The following is a 20703-nucleotide window of genomic DNA, read 5'->3' as shown; positions in this document are numbered from 1 at the left end:
TCTCAAAAACAAGCAAGAAACTTACAAGGAAAAAGTAATTTTAAATGAAAGACAATTTTATCGAACATGCGTGCATCATATAATTTTGATTTATGATACCACCATTTATATTTTGTACTTTTCATTAGCTACTTTTTACTTGCATAATTTGATTGGAACACTTCGAAATATTTTTTAAAACTTCTTTATGTAAATATGTACGTGTTTTTCTACTACATTATTTCTTTACATTATGTAAGTAATGGATTTCTTCAATGGGCTGTTCACTTCCAAAGTAAGGCTGCTTTAGCACTGGCTTGTTGTGCCAGTGCTAATGTTCATATCGATGGTAAAACACGGGACACTGTTTGAAATATTCAGCGCGACATTTAAAAAAGTGTGCAAAAACTATAGTTGAAAAGCGTTGCAGATGTTTGAAAACTCGAAAGAGTTATTTTTACCACGTTTAAAAAAATTGCATTAAAACTGCATGAGAGATATTATTATTATTATCTTCTTTTTTTTTTTTTTTTTTTATCTCTTTCGACAGGCGCACCTCATTATTCAAGTGTGGCTATTTTTATCGGAGTTGGAACTCGTTTTAATAGCTGACAACGATCCCTGCAGTCGCTATCGAATGCGTCGCCATTCCGAAGATGAAGACGAGGAACGGCCCAATCCGCGAACGGGACAGCGGGGGCGGATCGCGTGGCGGGCGGAGCTGGGATTTTACGTCACGGCCAATGGAAAGGTCCCTCGGAATCCGGCCGAGAGGGACGCAGCCAGTGGTCCGTAGTACAAGTCCCGGTGCCGTAGGATTCGGGTGTCCCACGAAGTTTGGATTAACAGCGCCGCTCTTACCCGAGTGCTGTTTTCAATTTCTTCTGGATTCCGCCACACAAAGAGAATTACGGGGCCACAGGATTTCGTTTCTGCGCAGGTGAGGTTTTGTTGACAATTAGTTTTGCTATTCCTTTTCTGTTTCTAAACAAACTCGTGTGTTTAATCACACGCAAAGGCAACTCTTGATATATTATAGAAGGAAAATTCACGCGTGTGCTCAAGGTTATATCTGTCGCTTGCCCGAAAATAATATATAATGTCAACTGTTAAGTTGTTGAATGAGAAACAAATAAAACGATCATCTGTCGTTTGCTGCTAGACTAAACTAACAAGTTTTGGATTTAGTTTTGGTTAGTGTGATTATTAAAATCTTTTGGCCATACTGGAGTGTAAACAACGATCAGAGTCACGCATAAATAATTACCGCTGTAATTAATTAAAACTTCTTTTAACTTTGGAATGCTGTAAAAAAGACTATGAAAACAAAGCAATTTTATACCAAAAAAGGAGGGAAAATAAAGTACATCTCTGAAAATCTGCTAACATACATGTAATTTTTTTAAATAAAAACGTGAGGCCCCGAAAATTAAAATTAATGCGTTTAGCAACTTTCTAGCTTCAGACTGGGCAATAAATAAAACTACAATAAGATAAGACCCGTTGCCAGTTTAATAGCAAAGTTAGTATAAAATTCCAATTGATAATGAAATTAATGCTGATGCTCTTACAATTATAATTAGCTTAGAATTCAGAATTTTAAATTCTCAAAACTATGCAGAATTTTTTTAATTTATTTTTTACTAAGCATTTAATATTTCTTGCTTCGCACACGTCTCTCAGATACTAATGTCTTCATGCATAACATATATGCATAATGATTCCTCATGCATAACGTATATGTAGATCTTTCTTTTTAAACAAACCACGTGCAAAGCGTCAAGTGTTCCTTTACGGCAGTAAGTAATTTTTGTTCAGGTGATGGGTGAAGCTTTCTATTGCTCTGATGAATTATTAACCTAATAATAATCGTATACTGACAAATGTGTGACTGTTATTTCTACAATTAACATGTGTATTTTTACGCATTTAAGGACGAAATAAGCTTTCAAGTTTTGAAAAATATTTATTTGTCTCTTTAATATCTAAGGCACAGTTAGTTAATAACGCATATATAAATATTTTCATTTCTCCAAATTTTCATTTATCCATTTTCGATTATAAAATTAGATATTAAGACTGCTGTTCTCGTGGTTTGAAAGTTCATAATTTGATAGAATTGAAGTAGAGATAAAGAGAAAAGGAAAACATTCCAATTTGGAAAATAGGTTTATTGATTCTTTACAAGATACTCAGTACACAAGCAGTTCTCAAAAACATGAGTGAAACTTTGAAGATCATCCATACCAAAATAGGGAGGAAAATTATTGTGGCTTTTGATTCCCAGTAATTGGGTTATTAAGGAAATGGCAGTTTCGCGTAGAAAATTAATCAAGTTTTGAGGATTTTGTACGGTGTTCACGATGAACCATCTTGTCAGCAGAGAAATCTTACAGGTAATAAAGGATTTACAAAGACAGAAAAAAGAATTTTTATCTAAATAACAAATTAGCAAAATTTATAAATCTGCTGGAGTGAAGAACTTCTTCCCCTCTCCCTCGCCAGTTCATCGATGGAAGAGGTGTTTTGCCTTGTCAGCACTAAAATTGCAGTTTCGTTGATGGGGATATGATAAAATGATCACAAAATTCAAAATGCATTTAATTACTCGTCACAAATAACAGCATTTATAAAGCAAATGAACTACATATTTTCTGGCATGAATTTAAATGTTAAATGATTAGAGGTATGTGAATTCTAAAGAAACTAATTACCTAATTAAGAAACTGATTTGTAGACATTTGTGATTCTGATTAAATCGAGAATGGGACTCTCCAGTAATTTGTTGCTCAAAACAAATTACTGGAGAGTTCAAAGAAAATTACTGGAGAGCTCAAAACAAATGATTATTATAATAGGTAACATTTACATATTTTAAAGTGTTTGAATTTTCCAACTTAAATTATGAATTCTACATTTAAGTTATGAATTTTCGGTGATGACCATAATTTTGCTTTTAATAAATGCGCAATCATGCTAAATATTCTCTTCTTGTTGCAAATGCAGTGTGATAGCCACTTCTGAAATATAGAACTAGTTTATCTGATTTTTTCGACGATTATTAATGAATACGCTGCTGCTACAAATCTGCGATTTCGAGTCGGGTTACTCTTTATTTATTTGTGACATCCTTTAAATTGGACTGTCAGATAGCCAATTAATTACACATTAAATAATTTAACTCATCTAGATAAAACCCACTTTCAAAAATTAAACGAGCCGATTTCATTTGCATTCTCCGCGAACGCATCCTTTCTCTCTACCAGGTAAGCCTTGAGTGCTTTCTCGAAATTAATTAACAAGGAAATTTTTTTAAAAAATCTGTAATTAAATGTCATTGCGTTCAGTCATTGATTTTTTTCTTTCACAGCCTAATTTTGATTGGGTCATAATGGCAAATTGAGATGGAATTAACTAGAATGATTAGTCTTTTCTCTGAGGCTCGGGAAATGTGTTGCTATAATTAGCTCATTTAAAAAAAAGTGTTTGTACTTTTCCCCTTTCTGAAACTATAAGAACTTTGTATAAAAATGATAATTAAAACAAAAAATTGCTAGAGTATAACGATTATAAGCTTTGAAAAATTAAAAGAACGTATAAAATCTGACTTAACAGAATTTGAAATTCAGTTAATAGATTAAATATTTATTTGGGCTTTAAGAAGAACAGCAAAAATTCTTTCTTTAGAACATTTCACTTTAGCGTTATAGAGTCTTATGTCCTGACAAGTATAAATAAGTTTCAAGACTCTATACCTGATGAAGTCTTCATGTAGCGTAAAGAAATTTCAATTATATTATAGAATAAATTTAATACAATGTATATTTTCGAATACGTAAACTTTTCTTCTTCTGAAAATGGGATTCTGAAAATATTACTCTGTTAGATGACGAGGCTATTAAAAAACACAGAAAATAAAAACAATTATTATTGTTATAAATTAAGCTAACTTAAGAATAATTCTTTTTATTTACATTTCGAAAATATTTATTTAATTTTACTTCAATGCAAGGTACTCAGACCATTTAATAATAGCTTTTATAAAGAACCCTCTCAAAGTGCTAATACATAACGCGGTTGCTTAATGCCTAATTTAAAGCTCTTTTCTTTGCAAAAAAAAAAAAAAAAAAAAAAAAAAAAAAAAAACATTAAAAACTTCAAGATCGTGTAATATACAAGACATAATTACATATAAAAGCCAATATATGTTTTAAAATCGTGACAAATTTTTACAAAGACAGAAAAAAGAATTTTTATCTAAATAACAAATTATAAAGACAGATTAATTTACGAATCATCAGATAAATTCCAAATACGGATATTTTTAACTTAGAACAAGACATTTTAATTAATCTCAAAGTATGCAAAGTATTGGAATGCGAATTTACTATGATGTTAAACGTCCTTTTCGAATAAAGAGTCTTTTCAAAAGAAGGGGGCAAGGGCAAAGAAGTGTAGAAAATAATAGAACAAATACGCGAGTTAAAATAATATATCAAACTATTAAACCTTCAAAAAGGAATCAGTCTCGGTTCATGAACCTCTACAGACTTTTCTCTTCTTATATGCTATGAAAAATAATACAGATGTTAAAAATAATCGAGTCTTGAAACTATCAATTTCACTGTTTTGTGTAAGTTTATCAAGCAGATATTTTTGTCTCTAAGCAAAACAAATTCTGTTTATTTTTTTTTTCCCCCCGTTCGATTTGCCATGCAAATCAAAATTCGGTGGAAGCACAGTGCTATTTGCTTAAAGAATTGTAAAAATATCGTTTTGATACTTGTATTAACAGTTGACTTACAGGTCTTAGAAAATCGACCGTTATTAAATTTAACAGAGAGTTTTAACAAAACCACAATTTTTAACAAGGTACACGTTTACTATCATGCAGAATTTAAAATGACTTAAAATATAGATCTATCTATTGAAAAACATTGATCTAAAATATAAAATTGTTTTCTCAAACAAATATTTTGGTTTCAGAAAACATAGGAAAACTCTATGCCCCTTTTTTTACAAGATCATTCTCAAATATTTCAAAAATTTTTTGGCTATTTAATGCTACACTGTAAACTTCGCTTTCATTTACTTCTGCGCAAACTATCTCTTAAGTTACTGTTTTTTAATCTAAAGAATTAGTAACTTATTTCTTAACATTAGAAACTGTAGTTTCTATTTACGTTAGTGGTTATATCGTATTAAGATTCTAATTGATTTTAAAAGATTTCTTTTCACTTACAATAAATTTGCAATTACAGTAGCTGATTTAAAAGCTAAAGTAAAAAAAAAAAAAAAAAAAAAACTTTAAAATCTTAATACAGTCTTCTCGGCTTGAAGTAACAATGTTTAATTTTCTTAGCTTGAATGTAGTAAATAAATGCATGGCCTTTATACTCTTCATTATTTTTTAATTTTATTCATTTGTATTTTAATGAAGAAAATAACATTCGCGCTAGTCTTTTTTAAATACATAGCGCGATTACAAAGTTTTAAGACTAATTTTTTTAATAAATTCCAGCAAATCATTGACCACATTTTTTACAATGATATATCAACTTGCTTTTCCTAAAATACCATCTACTTGCAGATAGAACTGCCTAACTAGTTAATAGTTTGCTGGACCCAGAGAAGATTTGCTATCATGGATTTGAAATGGAATAAAGAATTTCAATAAATTTTACTAGTAAGCAGGAATGAATCGCCATTTTTTCCCTTTTTCTTTCAAATAAATTGTAATTTGAAAAGAAATACATTGCTTCGTGTTTGATCCTATGTAAAATGGCAATCGTCTCCTTGAGTTGGAAAAAGTTTGCGATGGCTTTTTGTTTCAGAATTATCAAATAAGCATCATGATCATTTTTTGATTAGAAAAGCATGATTCACAACAAATTTGTTCTAATGGAACAGATGGTGAATTCCATATGTTTTGTAATAGACTTTTGAAAAGAATTCAGAGCAATTGCCCTGGAAAAACTCAACCAAATATCTGATTTCCGCTGCACTACAGTACGCGGTTACATAATTATATTCTCTCAAGTAGTTTCTAATAAAGCAAAGTGTTCTATTTCGCAGACACTCTCTTTATTCGCCAGATTTGTCACCTTCAGGCGATCATGGTTTAAAATACTAATGAGATTCAAATACTTTATTTTCTAATTCTAATAGTAATACGCTTCCAGATTTTAAGTTGCAAGCAAGATGAAAACAAAATTTTACACTCATGCGTAGTTTACGAATTAATTAAAAAATATGATCATACGAATTTACAACAAGAATCGCTAACTAGTGATCTCTAGATTGCTCTATCAAAGGAAGCGAAAAGTTCAAATGCATTTGTTACAACAGTTCCTACTACAGTAATATCGTTTTTGCTTAAAAACTATGATTATAATTGAGCATCAAAATGTTTCCTTAAAAGTGTTGTATTTAAAATATATGCAAAAGCAGCTGGCTTTGAATCATGGTTTAAAGTTAAGCTAGCTATTTACATTTCAAAATTTTCCTTGTTCAGTTTTAAACTTATACTGTGTAACGCGAAAACTTCATTTTTAGAATCTTAATTAAGTAACTTGGCGTATTCATTTCCTAGATTTAAATAGTTAACATTATTGAATAAAGAATGTTGTATTATTTTTATTTCCTTATTACTTAGATTTAGAAGTTTTAAAATTTTTGTAACGCATATTTCCTAACCCATATCGTATATTCGTTAAATATTATGTAGTTTATGTTTATGCATAGTATAAACTAAAATTACATATCATAGAAAATTATCTATTAAAGTTATTGGGGAAATCGATACTATTAATAAAAAATTATAACTTTCGATTGAATTAAACACATTTACAATAAAATACGCATCTTTTATAAAGTAAAACACGACAAAAATTTAATGCTGGACAAAATGTGTGTAGTCAAAACAGTTAATAAAATGTTAACGCATATAATCGTTCCTTTAAAAATAATAAATTGCTTTAAAAAATAGAAATTTTTGCTCTGCTTCTATATTGTTAAAGTTAGTTTATGCCATTTAGCATTTTAAGGAAGCATTTTCTTAGAGCTTTAATTTACCTTTGATTGATATTTTACTAAAACCGTTATGACCCTTTTAGTAGAATATTTTCATGCATTATATGTGACATAATGAGCATTACGTAAAATAAATAAATAAAATAAAGCTCTTTAGCCCATACACACATTTAGAGGTAAACTGGGAATGAGAAAATCGTCAACAAATCCACTTTATATTAAGTAGGATGTGCAAATCAAAGTAACGAAAAAGGGAATAAACATGTGTAGCTTTGCACAGGATACCAGATGGGTATTTTCGGTTTTAATAAATATTTGTTTACAAACATTTCTGAGAAACTGTGAGCATAAGTATCAAATATTGTGGAATTTCGTGCTGAATGTATCAGATACATTTGTACCGCGTTTGTTACCTTTTCACTATTCGCATTCCTTGACCATATTCTCATACGGTTACGGTGATATATAAAGCTGATTTTTTTTAACTAACCACAAGCTATTGATGCTGTTACAAAGATTTTTAGAAAAATATCTTTGTTCAACATTCCATCCATTCTATGTTGTACTTTGGGTCTCTATAAATCATGACAGTTGCTTAATTCGAAAAGTCTTCGAAGATACCACATAAATGCTAGTAATATATTGATACTTGTGGAACGCTGGACTCCTGAGAGGAAAGGAAGAGAGAAAACTACTGACCACCTCACAGTAGAATCTTTGGTCAAGGTTCGTTAGCTGCGCGTGGTCTATTGTAGGCAACGATGCGACGCGCGCCGTCATCCGAACAGTCGCGCGCTTGATTGAAAACAAATACACACACTCTCTCGTTGGTCACTCGGTTGACCGCATCCGGCCCCTCAGATATCCCCCTCCCGTTTTAGAATAAACGTGCCATTGTTTCTTTTTATAACCACGAGTTCGAACACTAATTGCTCCAGATTAAGTTTTGGGTTAGGTACTCGAAAATTTGGTTACGGTTTCATTTAGAGTTAACGATGATTATAAATAGATGTTTATCATTTATTTGAATTCAAAAATAAGTCTAGCCTCAGGTAAATGGTAGTTATGTGGTAGTTTAGACTAGTATTTTAAAGGCTTGGGTGCCTCATCAGGAATAAATCTATCGTTTAATATTACACTTAATATTTTGAGTTTAATCTATAACGCAAAAGAACATTCCGCTTCATATTTTACAACATTTTACGTTAAAAAATAGTGTGTATTTATTTCTAAATGATCTAGAGCCATATGAGTATTAAAATCAGTTTAGATTCGTTAAAAAGAAACTTTGAAAATATAATGTATCTGTATATTAAAAGGAAAACATAAAGATTAACATATTAACACAATTTTAAGAAGATTCGGCATTTTTAAAAGCAAGTTTTCATCCTTCCTACTTCACCAAGAGCAGAAAACGTATGAAACTCCATGATGTAAGGTAAAACGCCTCTGAAAATGCATTCAGAAAACAAAATTGTTATACTTCTAGCATTCATTTCTAGCTTGATAATTGTAATCGAATATTTTAATTAATAATATCTTAATTTTTTAAGGGGAAGAGAAATTTAACTGATCATAACTCTTTGAAAAAGTGAGGATTGAATTAAAATCTAGATGTCATTTAATTCCATGAATAAATCCCTAAAAATCGTTATTTGAGCCGTCTCTCTCCTTGAAATTTCACATTTTTTAAGATCAATTAGTAAATTATATACTTTAACAGTTTAAACGCATATTAAATACAATTTTAAATGATAACAGTTAAATTAACTATTTTAAATTTAAAAAAAAAACGGATAAGGTATGCGCTTTAATAAAAGATTTTAAAAAGAAGCAGATCTAATTAACAATAATTTCAATTACAGTTTGCTAAAAATATTATTAAACGCGAAGCACTTTTTGAGCTTTTCAGCTTACAATGAACCTAAGGCAAATGTATTAAAAAAATGGACTCAACTTGCTAAGAAAAAAGTATTTTAGCAGATGTTAGAAATAAATTGAGCGGGACTGATTCAGACATTAATCAAAAATAAAAAGGCACTTATTTAGACACTAATTCAGGCAATAATTCAGACATTAACCAGAAGTAAAATGTAACTACCTGACTTCAAATCTCAGTTTTCGAAAATTTTGATTGAAAATTGTTTTAAAAAAGTTTTAATATTTATCATTTTGATTCTATAATGGCAATCAAAAAGTGTAATTTGAATATCAGAATATATTTATGAAATTGTTACGCAAGATGCTGGAATATGAAGCTTTGGCACGAATTTTAAGCTTTAATTTATGAAAATCAACGCATTTTTCGAGTTTGTAGCTAGCAGGTAATTTATCGTTTCTCAATGAAACGTTGTATGTGAGCATTCGTAATAAATCTAAACGTAGTAAGACACTAAAATCTGCACAGAAGATTTTTTTTAATATAATATCCTATTAACTGTGGTCTAAGCGCCTTTAATGTTAATATCTAAAACGCAAATATGAGATTATAATTAAGAAAATGCTTAAACAAAGTAGGGAGTTTATTTGTTTGGAAGGAAGAATTTCTATTCTACCTGAAATTAAGACAAAACCACCAGGATTAAAGATTTTATCTGCTTAGTTTATGACGAAGATAAACATATTTCCATTACACAAATATTTTTTTAAAGTAATAATGTGACTTACGCGCAAAAACACACTTTAAATACCGAAAAGTGTGTAAAGTATATTTGAAAAAGTGCTTGAAATATCCTACCCGATATTAATAGTGGATGAGCACGAAAAATGTGCGAAGATGCTTTTGAAAACTTGCTTATACTAAGGTCAGTAGCTGAAATAGAGTCTGTAGAATAACAATAATCTTTCCATTTTGTTGCCTAACCACAAGTTTACCCTTTATCGTAACAATGTTAAATAATTTACAGTAGCACATTTCAGGCGCGCCAGATAATTTGTGGGAACTTTGTGCATCATGAAGTAAAATCGATGTGTATAAATAATGTTATCATTTTAGTTGAGGAATGAAATATTATGGTCAGAAAGGTTGTTATTATTATTACTCATTATATCAAATCATATGTTTTTATCAATTAAAATTTTTTGTTATTCGTATGTTGAATCATTGGAAGAAGTTTAATTAATAATGTTTTTCGAAAGGAATTAATTTGATCAAATAAAAAAAATTAATTTACTTATTGTTTTTTATTCGATCAAGCAATCAATTTTGAATTCATTTAAATCTATTTTACAATCCATTTTTGGGAAAAGAGTCCTATTGTGTGCGTACATATAGACGTCATGAAAAAAAAGGGGGGAATATAGTCCTAATGGATTCCGGAACGGTTTCTGCTGAAATATGATACCTGAAATTTTTCGCGCTTACAGTACTTCCATTACTCTTTATAAGGAAGTACGAATGAGTTTACTCATTATTAGATTGTTCTGAAAATTATTTTTAAACTCAATTTAATTTTTTTGCCCTTGTTTAAGAAATCCGAAGCAAAATTCAAGAGAAATTTAGAAGTCATTTAAAATTATGGAATGTGATATATTGTTTTAAAAGCTGTGTTCAAATAAAAAATTAAAGAATATTTCTCTTGAGAATTGCCAAAGTGTATAGCTATATAGCATAGTTTTTCCTAGATTAAATCTTTTCTGCTTTGCATACTTGAAGTTTAAGCTTCATATTTACTTCTATTTAGACGTTTCCAAACAGATTTAAATGTAATCTTGCAATATAAACTCTGAGATAAAGTATCGGATTTAATGTCCCCGATTCAATGATTTTTAAATCTTTCTCTTGGCAGCGATTTAAAATAGTAATCTAAAAATGAGATTTTTAAATAAAAATAAAAAAGCAGGAACGAAGATTTCCTGTATTTATTCAAATAAATTTTAGTTAATTAATTATCTTTTCACAGTAATCCTAGCTTATATTTTGAATATTTCGCAGTTAAAATTTTATTGCAATATAAGTTATTGTCAAAGAAAGAGTGAAATGTTTTAGGAATTTACTTCTGATTTTAAAAAGATTAGACATTTACACTTTTTTTTATTAAGACTACTTTGACATTCAACTATAAGTTGTATTTTAAAATATGAGAGGTAGGGACACAAACAGGTGGGACAAAACTTGAGAATAAAAATAACAATCTTTTTCTTATTTATTAGGCCCACCAGCGGCCGAGCGGTAAAGTCGCTGAACACTGGTAGTTCGGTCCGAGGTTCGAATCCCGCGAACGGGCTGGCTGCATGGGTGTTTTCGTGGTTTTCCCCATGTGTAACGTGTATACGAGCCAGTTTCCCTTAGAAAGTCCTCCACGAAGGCACCCCTCCCCTTAGGCAGATATCCCTAGTGTGCTTTGCCATAATTAAATACACCACATCTTATTTATTAAATTTTTCTTCGGCGCATAAATGAAATTAAGTATATTTCTATGCAATTAATACAAAATTTCATTATTTCATACTGAAGCAATTAATTTCAAATTCTTTATTTCATACTGAAGCATGACATTATATTCTGGTAAGTTGATAGACGTGGAGAGAAATTATTAGAAATTATCATCACGCATTGCAGATCCTCATCGGCCAATCCGGTCCTTTTCTTTTTAATTTCCAATTGTAAGAAAAAGCTGTTCACATAGAAATATATTTCCAAACAAAGCAAATTTTCTCAAGGCAAAAATTAATAATTGATCTTATTTATTTTTTCGCAAGTACGAATAAAAGTTATTAAAATTTGTATCTTCAAATCTTTCAACTTTCATAGTCGTTTTTCATGGAAATGAAAACTAATATAAATTCGGACTTCAAATAAGTAAAATCTTGAAATCTTTGCAACAAATACATAACTGGAATGTCTTGGCGGGCAGCATAAAATTGCTTCAGGGGCTACCAGTTTTAGATTATTGCGGAACCATGTGTGTGTGATTATGGCAAAGCCTCGAGGGCTATCTGCCTTAGGGGAGGGATGCCTTCGTGGAGGACTTTCTAAGGGAAACTGGCTCGTATACACGTTACACATGGGGAAAACCACGAAAACGCCCATGCAGCCAGCCCGTTCGCGGGATTCGAACCTCGGACCGAACTACCAGTGTTCAGCGACTTTACCGCTCGGCCGCTGGTGGGCGCGGAACCATGTGAAAATGGTTTTGAGTAATGCGCATCATCACATTGCGGATGATATACAATACTTCGTAGCCACATAAACTCGAAGCCTAAGCTTAAGAAATTAAGTTTTGTAATACTTTCAATTCTAGATTACAATGTTCACAAAGAAGAAAGTTAGTTAGATATTCAAATTTTTTATTGTAACTTGTTAGTTACAACATTCGGCGGGCAGTTTTTGTTATTCAGTATATAACGTTTATTTCATTCAATATCTTGGAATTACGCTGATTTTTAAATCAGGCTTAGTTCAATAGCATTCAATCGATTATGTTTAGTAGAGTTTAAAAGAAAAGTATTTAAAATAGAATACGTTAACGTTTACCAACTTTTTAAAGGGAAGAGAAGTTACTGTTTTAAAAGTTGATAACACATTAAATCAGTTTTCAAGCCAAGGGACGTAAACTGAAAATGAATCGCACGGGAACAATAACAATAGTTTCTATGAATTAAAAAAAATTCTTTATAGCTTCTTTACTATTTATATAATTATTTATATACAGCTTTATACACTATTTACCTAAAAAGTTGCAAGAAGTATTGAAGAGGCTGATAAAACTGTAACTTTAATCAGAAAACTCTAAATAAAAAGAACATTTTAAAGATTTAAGAGAAGGAATAGTATTTGGTACTAAAATCTGATTATAAATATGCATTAGTTTTAACCAGATATATCTTAATAATGTATCAGACTTTTATTAACAACAAGAAAAACAGTAATAATAATAATAGTAATAAATTTTTAATAGAAGTTTTGTTATTTAATCAGAGTTTAATTAAAGCTTGGCATATAGTCGAACTTCGAAAGCTTATTCTGAAGGAAGCAGAGAAAAGAAAAAGCATGTTTTAATTAATTGAAATTTTGACTTATCGCGAAAAGTTAGCATTAATTTTGAATTCTATGTTTTGTTCAGTCAGACTTACAGAAATTTTATTGCAGTTTATTAGGTTTCTAATTGAGTATTATATATTTAATACAAATATAGTTTACGAAAAAAGAGAGAGAAAAGAAAATTCTTTAATTTATCTTCAAAAGTACATTTCCCCCACTTAACAACTTGAAGTCCTCAACATCTGTGAAGTTTTAGGATTGAATTCATGAAGAAAAATTTTCTTTAAATCAAGAAAACAACTTTTATATTTACAACTTTTACAAATTTCACGTTTATTATGTGCAGTACGCATTTCTCATGTGTTAGCAATTTGTTGGGTACTTTTCATAGGAGTCGCTGGATACCGTTCATAGGAGTCAAGTGTATGGTTTGATTTGTTTGAACAACTGTTTGAACAGTTTTCTGCTTTTTAGCACTTACTTGGATTTTTAATATGTTTTTAACAGAATACCTTAAAATTTGAGATTTCACTTCAGAGAATACGAAATAACTTTTTACATTGAGAAATGACAGAAAACAATTACTTTCTAATAGGCTGGTGATTGCATTCTGCGATAAAAATTTCTTGTTATTCAATCTTTGCATCCGCAATAGCATAAATAAATTAAATTATTATTTTTTCTCTTTAGCAAAATATGTATTAGAGTAAGCATGCTGGTATATATTACACTGATAGAAATTATCGGTCAGAAACTTTTCTGAGATAAGTTGAATATTTCAGCCCTAGAACTTTAGACTTACTTTTAAACTATACTTTTTTTCGAGGTTGCCAAAAAAAAATCGTTTTATCTCCTTAGCGGAAATATATTTGTTTCAACACATTAAAGACATAGAAACTTCCCACGCGCACTCGCTAACTGCAGTTTCGGATAGTGTGCAAATACATTAAGATAAAACTGAATATGGGTCAGACAATAAATCAGCAAACAAGTCATCAGTTGTGCTCGGGAAAGATCTCAGCCACCACGTTTTTACCGCAGAGCAACGAGTACCTATCATCATCCACCTACCATCTGCTCGAAATATTGTGATAACTTCCACGTTAATGGACGTTAATTCGAATTCTAGAAAACCCATTCAACTTACTGGGTAGTCCTAGTTCGAAGTGCGAAGAAACTGGCTCCGAGGCAGAGACGATGATTCGCGGTACTTGTTCGAATCACCCTTAAGGGACCCGGGCACGTGCCGGGAATACTGGCTTAAAGTCACCGACAGTTTCCCGAAACTAGCAGATGTGTTGCGAGGAGCGGAAACTTATAAAAATGTTATTCTCAAAGCTTGATTTGTGTGATGTGCCTGTTCTTCGCTTGTCCTTAATTCGACATTAAAGGTAAATTACCTGTTGCTGGGTGTTCTGAAAGCTTGCTGTTACAGCTACAATAATTTAGTCTCTGTGCGTTCACAATTTTTGTTACGACAATAATTTTTTGTGCATTTAAAAAATTGAAAACTTCAATTCGGACATCCATTCTTGTTTCCATAAAGAATAAAAAGATTTCACGATGTAGAAATAGTATAAAAGAAATCATTTTTAAAGTTCGTAAAATTTTAAAAAATCTAAGGATGAGCGAATTTAACAAATAGTATAGGGTCGTTATCTAGAAGTAGCATTAAAGAAATTATTCGTAAGGTTCATAAACTTCTGAAGATCCAGAGATAAAACTTTTGAAAACTTGAAAAAATTCTGAATCTAATTCTTATTCCTGTTGAGGCAAGATTATTTTAAATTTTATGAACTGTGTAGATAAAAAAAATGTCATTTACGTCTTAGAATTTATCAGAATAGTTTATTGATTTTTGTAAAGTTTCACTGCATACTATACGTAACTGTGTTTCATGTAATTTGTCAAAGGTTTAGTAATTTCCAATGTAATCTTTGAGCAGCTTTCAAAATCCTTGTCTCCTAAGCTTTCCTTTCAATTAAAACTGGTTAGTGGGAAAAGCAAACTTTTGGGAAATGTCTCCCTTTCAGGTTAAATAATTGTTAATGCGAAACCCAGTGTTGATTGAATTATATATAATTAAACTTAAATTTTTCGAATTCAGAAATTCTACTTTATAATTTTAGCAAAATATGAAAAACATTCACTTTGGAATTAATTTAATATTCCGGAGTCAGTTTTTAATTATTTCTGGCCAAAACAGTATATTCATTTATTTTTAAAAAATAAAGTTTTTTTAATTATTTCTAGCCGAAATAGCATTTATTTATTTTTCAAAAATAAATTGTTTAAATGTTTAACATAAAAAAGTCCCAATGAATAAAAATAAGGCTAAACACAGAAATATTTATTAATAGGCCTATCACACAAATCTTCCTCATTCAAAAATCAAGTTTTTATTATTATCATGATTATTATTTAATCACTGCACGTTTAAATCCACGTAGAACCTTTAAACATGACTGTGAAATTTAAGTTCTTAGTGAAGCAAGACAATTTAAAATTTTGTAAGCTGCGTATATAAAGAATACGTTTATTCTCGTTTTATAATTCGTTGGGATTAATTTTTATAAAGTTTCTTTGCAAATGGTACGCAGTCGATCTTTATGCGATTTTTAAAAGCCATGTACTTTTTAAAAGTTATTTTTAGCAGCCTTTAAAAACGACATATATTTGCTTTAATTTCAGTTAAGATCTAGCTAACAGAAAATAAATAAATTAATAAATTAAAAAAAAATTCAGGAATTAGAATTCGCTTTTTCAGATACATGTAACAGAACTCAGGCACTACAAAGCTCACTGGTTAAAGTATAGACTCACGTGCAGTTTGCGCTCATTTCATCATTTATGGCTGTCAACCGTGAAACCTGACCTGTTTTGTTTGGACGGATTTTTAAAAAATACCTTGATACATATAATTTCCTATTTAACACAAATAAGCGCTTAAGCATTATTTACATTTCACCTGTAAAATTTAAAAATGTATCAAGACCTTTACTTTCTATTGCAAAACATGCAATTGAATGAATGGGCCAGCTATGCTACATTTTTAAAATACTGTAACAATCATTAATTATTTCAATAGTTCTTGTATATAGCTAGTTTAGATTTGCCATCTTATTGATTAAATGCGTCGAACCTTTAGAGAAGATTTTAAAAGTCTCTCTCTCTCTCTCTATATATATACATATATACTTAAATTGGAAAAAATATGTAATGAAGACTTAAAAAACATTTCCTGCGCATAATGCATAAGATATAATTCGTAATTATTGATTAAATTAAAATTAAAAGCTAAAAGAAAAGTAGTAAGAGAATAAATAATCAATAAAGCATTTTAAGCAAATTAATGGTACTGAAAATTATAAATGGAGTTAACAGAATTTTTGCAAAATAAATTTTAAAATGGAGTTAGAAGAATCCTTGCAGATTAAAAAATAAGATTAAGTCAATAAAGTAAAATATATTGGTATAAATTACTAAAACTTAAAAAAAACCGTATTACTATCTTCAGACTCTTACGTTGTCAAGAGAAGATAACGCCATCTTATGGTAATAAAATTTTTCCTGGCAGATTTATTTTGTTTCTGTAAGCTTAAAATAATCCTAGGCACTGAATTAAAATATAAACACTTTAAGTACTTCTGAAAAGTTCCTCCCCTATAGAGCAAGTCTTGCCTACACAAAAATATATTAAATAGTTGCCAGTCCTATACATATATATATGTATGTATGTATAAGCGGAAAGAACTGAGTTTTTGGCAAAGTAAATGTCTCTGTGAATGATAGTTATCTTTACTGAGGATAACTGTAAAGAACTTCCATTAAGCAAGGAAATTCGTTCTCATGGTTCTAGACATTCCTATATTTTCTTCATAGTTTGCTTTTAACACATTTCAAACGGTATAGTTATATTCTATGCATGTTTCTTCCAAATTTCTTGCACTTATGTAAATTTTAGACGAAGATAAGGCTCGGCTTAGATGCTCAAGGGAAAAAAAAAGGCCAACATTTCTCTTTCTGTTCATTAGTTCTTATTATTGTTTTAATAATTAATATGAAAAGGCTTCATAATCTAACGAAAATGAAATGCATCAGGAATTCATTAATTAATCTTCAAAAGTATTTCGAAGGCCTATAGATTTCGATATATTTTCAAATAACAGAATCAGTACACTTTCTTTAGAGCATTTAAACCTGTCCAAAGGATATGCGTGTGGCATCAAAATTGTAATTCTCCCATCGCCAAAATCTCAGTTAAATATTAATGTGACAGAAACAATTTAAAAGCAGAGTTACTTAGAATTAAAATATATAAAGTCATCCAGTATGCAGATATTTTTATGTGATTACAACAAGATACATTAACATATCTAATTAGGATAACACATTAAGAATTAAACACATTAGGAAATCTACCCATTAGGATAGCATCTAAAACAAGAATATTTCCGTGGAGAACTTTTAAAGGAAAACTGGCTACTATTTATTTTAAAGCTAGTGCACATAATTAGAATTTTGAAAATGTTTACGCAGTAAAATTCTTTGAATCTCTCTCTGCTTAATTTTAAGCATTTTTGTATCAATTACGTAAATCAAAATGAAGATGCATTAAAATATTTTTTTAAACTTTTACGTTTTTATGGATCATTTTATCGATAGCCAAACGTCTTAATTCAAGAAGATTACTTTCTTCAGTTCAAAATTTCGAATTAAATGCATCTGCGATACAAATTGAAGTCTCACATATATTTTACAATTTCTTTCCGACGAATAAAATTAATGAACATCAACCCAATGACATCATGGGGAGGATTATTTAATCTTCTCTGAACTGACCGTAAGAAGAAAGGAATAATGAAAAAAAAAAAAAAAAAAAAAAAAAAAAAAAAGAAGCCTCCTTTTGTTTCAAAAAGGTAATTCTTAGAGTTGGCGAAAAAGAAAAATAATTGAAAAAACTCTCATCTTCGTTTAAATGGGTCACTTCTGAACAAAATGCTTTGAACGATGCGTGGAAGAATAGAACTTTAAACTGATTATTTGTTATTTTATTAAGGGAGAAGTTTTATTTCAATTATTTGAATTAATAGCCTGTGTGACTATTTAAATTTCCTGTCTGGATTGGCACTATTCTGCATTGTAATATAACGTTAGATGTGTTAATATTTATGTATATCTTAGTCATATCCTGTAGCCCAAAAGATAAATTAAAAGATTTGCATTAAATTTTTTACATTTTGAATATGTTTGAGTTTTGAGTTTTTTATAACTCGGAAAAGGATATTCACACGGGATATACTGAAAAGAAGAATTATAACGTAAAATTTATTCCCGTACTTTTGCATCTAATTTTAATACATTAAAATTTTTGATACCAGTGGAGATTTTAATCCATTTGAATTTTAGAAAAGAGATAAGAAAATATATTACCTTTACTTATTACGTGCTCCGTCCTTAGGCACTACACAGAAAGAGAGGGATGTCCCGTGGAGGTCATTTTAAGGAAGACTGGCTCTTACCCGCGTTATAGATGGGGAAAACCACGAAAACGCCCATGCAGCCAGCCCGTTTGTCGAGACTCGAACCCCAGACCGAGCTACCAGTGTTTAGCGGCTTTTACCGTTCTGCTGGTGGTAGGACTTTATTAACTAAAACTTTATTTTCTCTAAATTTAATTTTTTAAATATTTTTTTATATATTAACCTAATAAAATTTAATTCAATAATAATCATCGATCAAAGTTTAAAATGATTGTTGATAATGTATTGGAAAATGCTGTTGTCCTTTTTTTTTAAATGTATACGAACATAAACCTGCATCTTAAGATCTTATGATGGAAGTCATAGTTTCGTAACAGTATTGGTGGAAGAAATTAGTAGATTAATTTAATCTAATTAAAACTGATTTTTTTTTAATTCTTTAATCGTAAATCCTGCATTTCAAGGTGGGGAATTCATGAAAAATTTGAATAATACGGATACAAAAATGAAAAAAATATTCGTAAAATATAATCGAATTGTCTAAAAATACATAAAATAAGCAATTTTGTTTTGAAAAATATAACAAATCTAATTTACCTTCTAAATCCCTGCTTTATTAAAAAAATTAAATCTCATTTGAGACACTATATAAAATGTACATTTCGACCTAATCGTGCAGTAATTAAGCATAATATATGATTATGTTTAAATTCAAGCCATTTCTAAAAGTCAAAAATTTTGTTTGGGAAATATTACGTTTTATTAACTCCTCAAAATAATAGTTAACAAAACCAAATCTGAGTTAACAAAACCAAATTTCGTTTGTTTACAATAGTTTTGTAAGCCTGTAAACATTTTATTATCTTAGTGATCAAGAAGAATGGTAAAAATCTAAGATAATCATCCCATAGTATAGTTTTCATAAAAATTTGAACGATGACATAGAAATCAAAATTTATCAGAAGTTTCAAATTATTTACTGTTGCAAAATAGTAAAATTAAAATGTTGACTTTACATCTTTATTACTATGTACTGAAATAAGCAAGTCATACAACAGAATAAACAAATTAGTTTACTAAAATAAACAAGCGATATTAAGATATTATACACAGAAAATGCAGAGATTAGCAATATTGTACTTTTATTTAGATTTTGAAGCAATATAAGTAATGTTACCTTAATTGCATAGAATGTTAATTTAAATCTTCAAAATTCTTGTACCTTTCATTTGTAAATAGCGTAATTTTCGGGAAAAAAAAAAAAAAAAACTCGAGGGCAATCCAAGTCTCGCTCTTGTCGAGGCCATTAAACTGCTTTTGTACATTTCCGACCTTATTTTTCTTGGTCAGGTTTTAAAGCAAACATTAAAAAGACATTACATTGTAGTTGACAGCATTAATGATGCATATCAAGTCGGAGTAAATTTGCTAGTCTTTCGCTAAAGAAAATAATGCAAATCTTAGCCCTTCAATCTATATCGCTCTGTATCTTCCAAGCAATTATACTATATTCAAATGGTATAGTGTTTCTGAATCAGGGCTAAATGAGCTAATGCGCTATTCTATCTCTAACGGTGCTAAGGACTAGCATAAGTGTACATCTAAGAGGGCTGATGCTATTTTAGCTCAAGCTTAAAGATTAACAGATGTATAATATTTAGCAGTATCACGATATAAAGAAAAGATACCATTATAATTTTTAATGGTAAGTTAAGTCTAAAATTCAGTTACAAAATTATACAGTTTGTTATATTTTGAGACCTCAGATCTTAAATGTTCTGCAGACATTTCTAAATTCGTAATGATTATCAGCCAATAAATTAGCCAGTATTCTCTGTTAAATTTCAAGATAAATTTGAACTGCAGATAGAGGAAGAAGCTTTTACACTTCTCGTGTAGTGTTCTTTTTAAATAGTATTATAATATAGGAAATATAGTTGTCACTTAATTACACTTAATTAGTATATTTTTTTGGAAATCCTGAATATCTACTCATAGGTAAATTCATAGTGTTTATCGCCTTATTTCGTATTATTTTGTAGCCTTCTAATATAAGATTCCTAAGCCATAATTAAAAGGAAAAAAATAGTACAATTAAAATGAGAAAATAAGTTTCTATTTAACGAAACTTTGCAAATATCGACATTGATTTTTAACTTAAAACACTGTCATGCATAAAAGCGTAAATAAATAATCTAATAAAAATATAAGCAATCGTTTAATAGT

At 29.8% G+C, this 20703-nt stretch overlaps 1 protein-coding gene and 1 long non-coding RNA gene across 6 annotated transcripts in view; one reads left to right on the top strand and one right to left on the bottom strand.

Moving 5' to 3' along the window:
- LOC146996333 (uncharacterized) overlaps positions 1-20703 on the bottom strand; it is a 343935-nt gene that overhangs the window by 236960 nt on the left and 86272 nt on the right. The gene's annotated exons all lie outside the window — the stretch shown is intronic.
- The window catches only part of LOC118185904 (uncharacterized), a 189376-nt gene continuing 169349 nt past the window's right edge, over positions 677-20703 (top strand). For 2 of the 5 annotated variants that reach the window (XM_035355854.2, XM_035355852.2), the window contains exons 1-2: positions 678-919; positions 18456-18630. In XM_035355854.2, the coding sequence (XP_035211745.2) occupies positions 723-919; positions 18456-18630 (372 nt within the window). In that variant the 5' untranslated portion in view covers positions 678-722. Of the gene's footprint in view, positions 920-18455; positions 18631-20703 lie in introns of all 5 variants that reach the window. The other 3 variants (XM_035355855.2, XM_035355856.2, XM_035355853.2) reach the window with 3 other exon arrangements.

This window comes from Stegodyphus dumicola, chromosome 7 (assembly GCF_044657685.1).
Source record: "Stegodyphus dumicola isolate Sdum_Otavi_A_Nest chromosome 7, ASM4465768v1".
Lineage (NCBI taxonomy): Eukaryota > Metazoa > Arthropoda > Arachnida > Araneae > Eresidae > Stegodyphus > Stegodyphus dumicola.
Note: the sequence above shows the minus strand (reverse complement) of the source record. Positions and strands in the feature narration are given on the sequence as shown.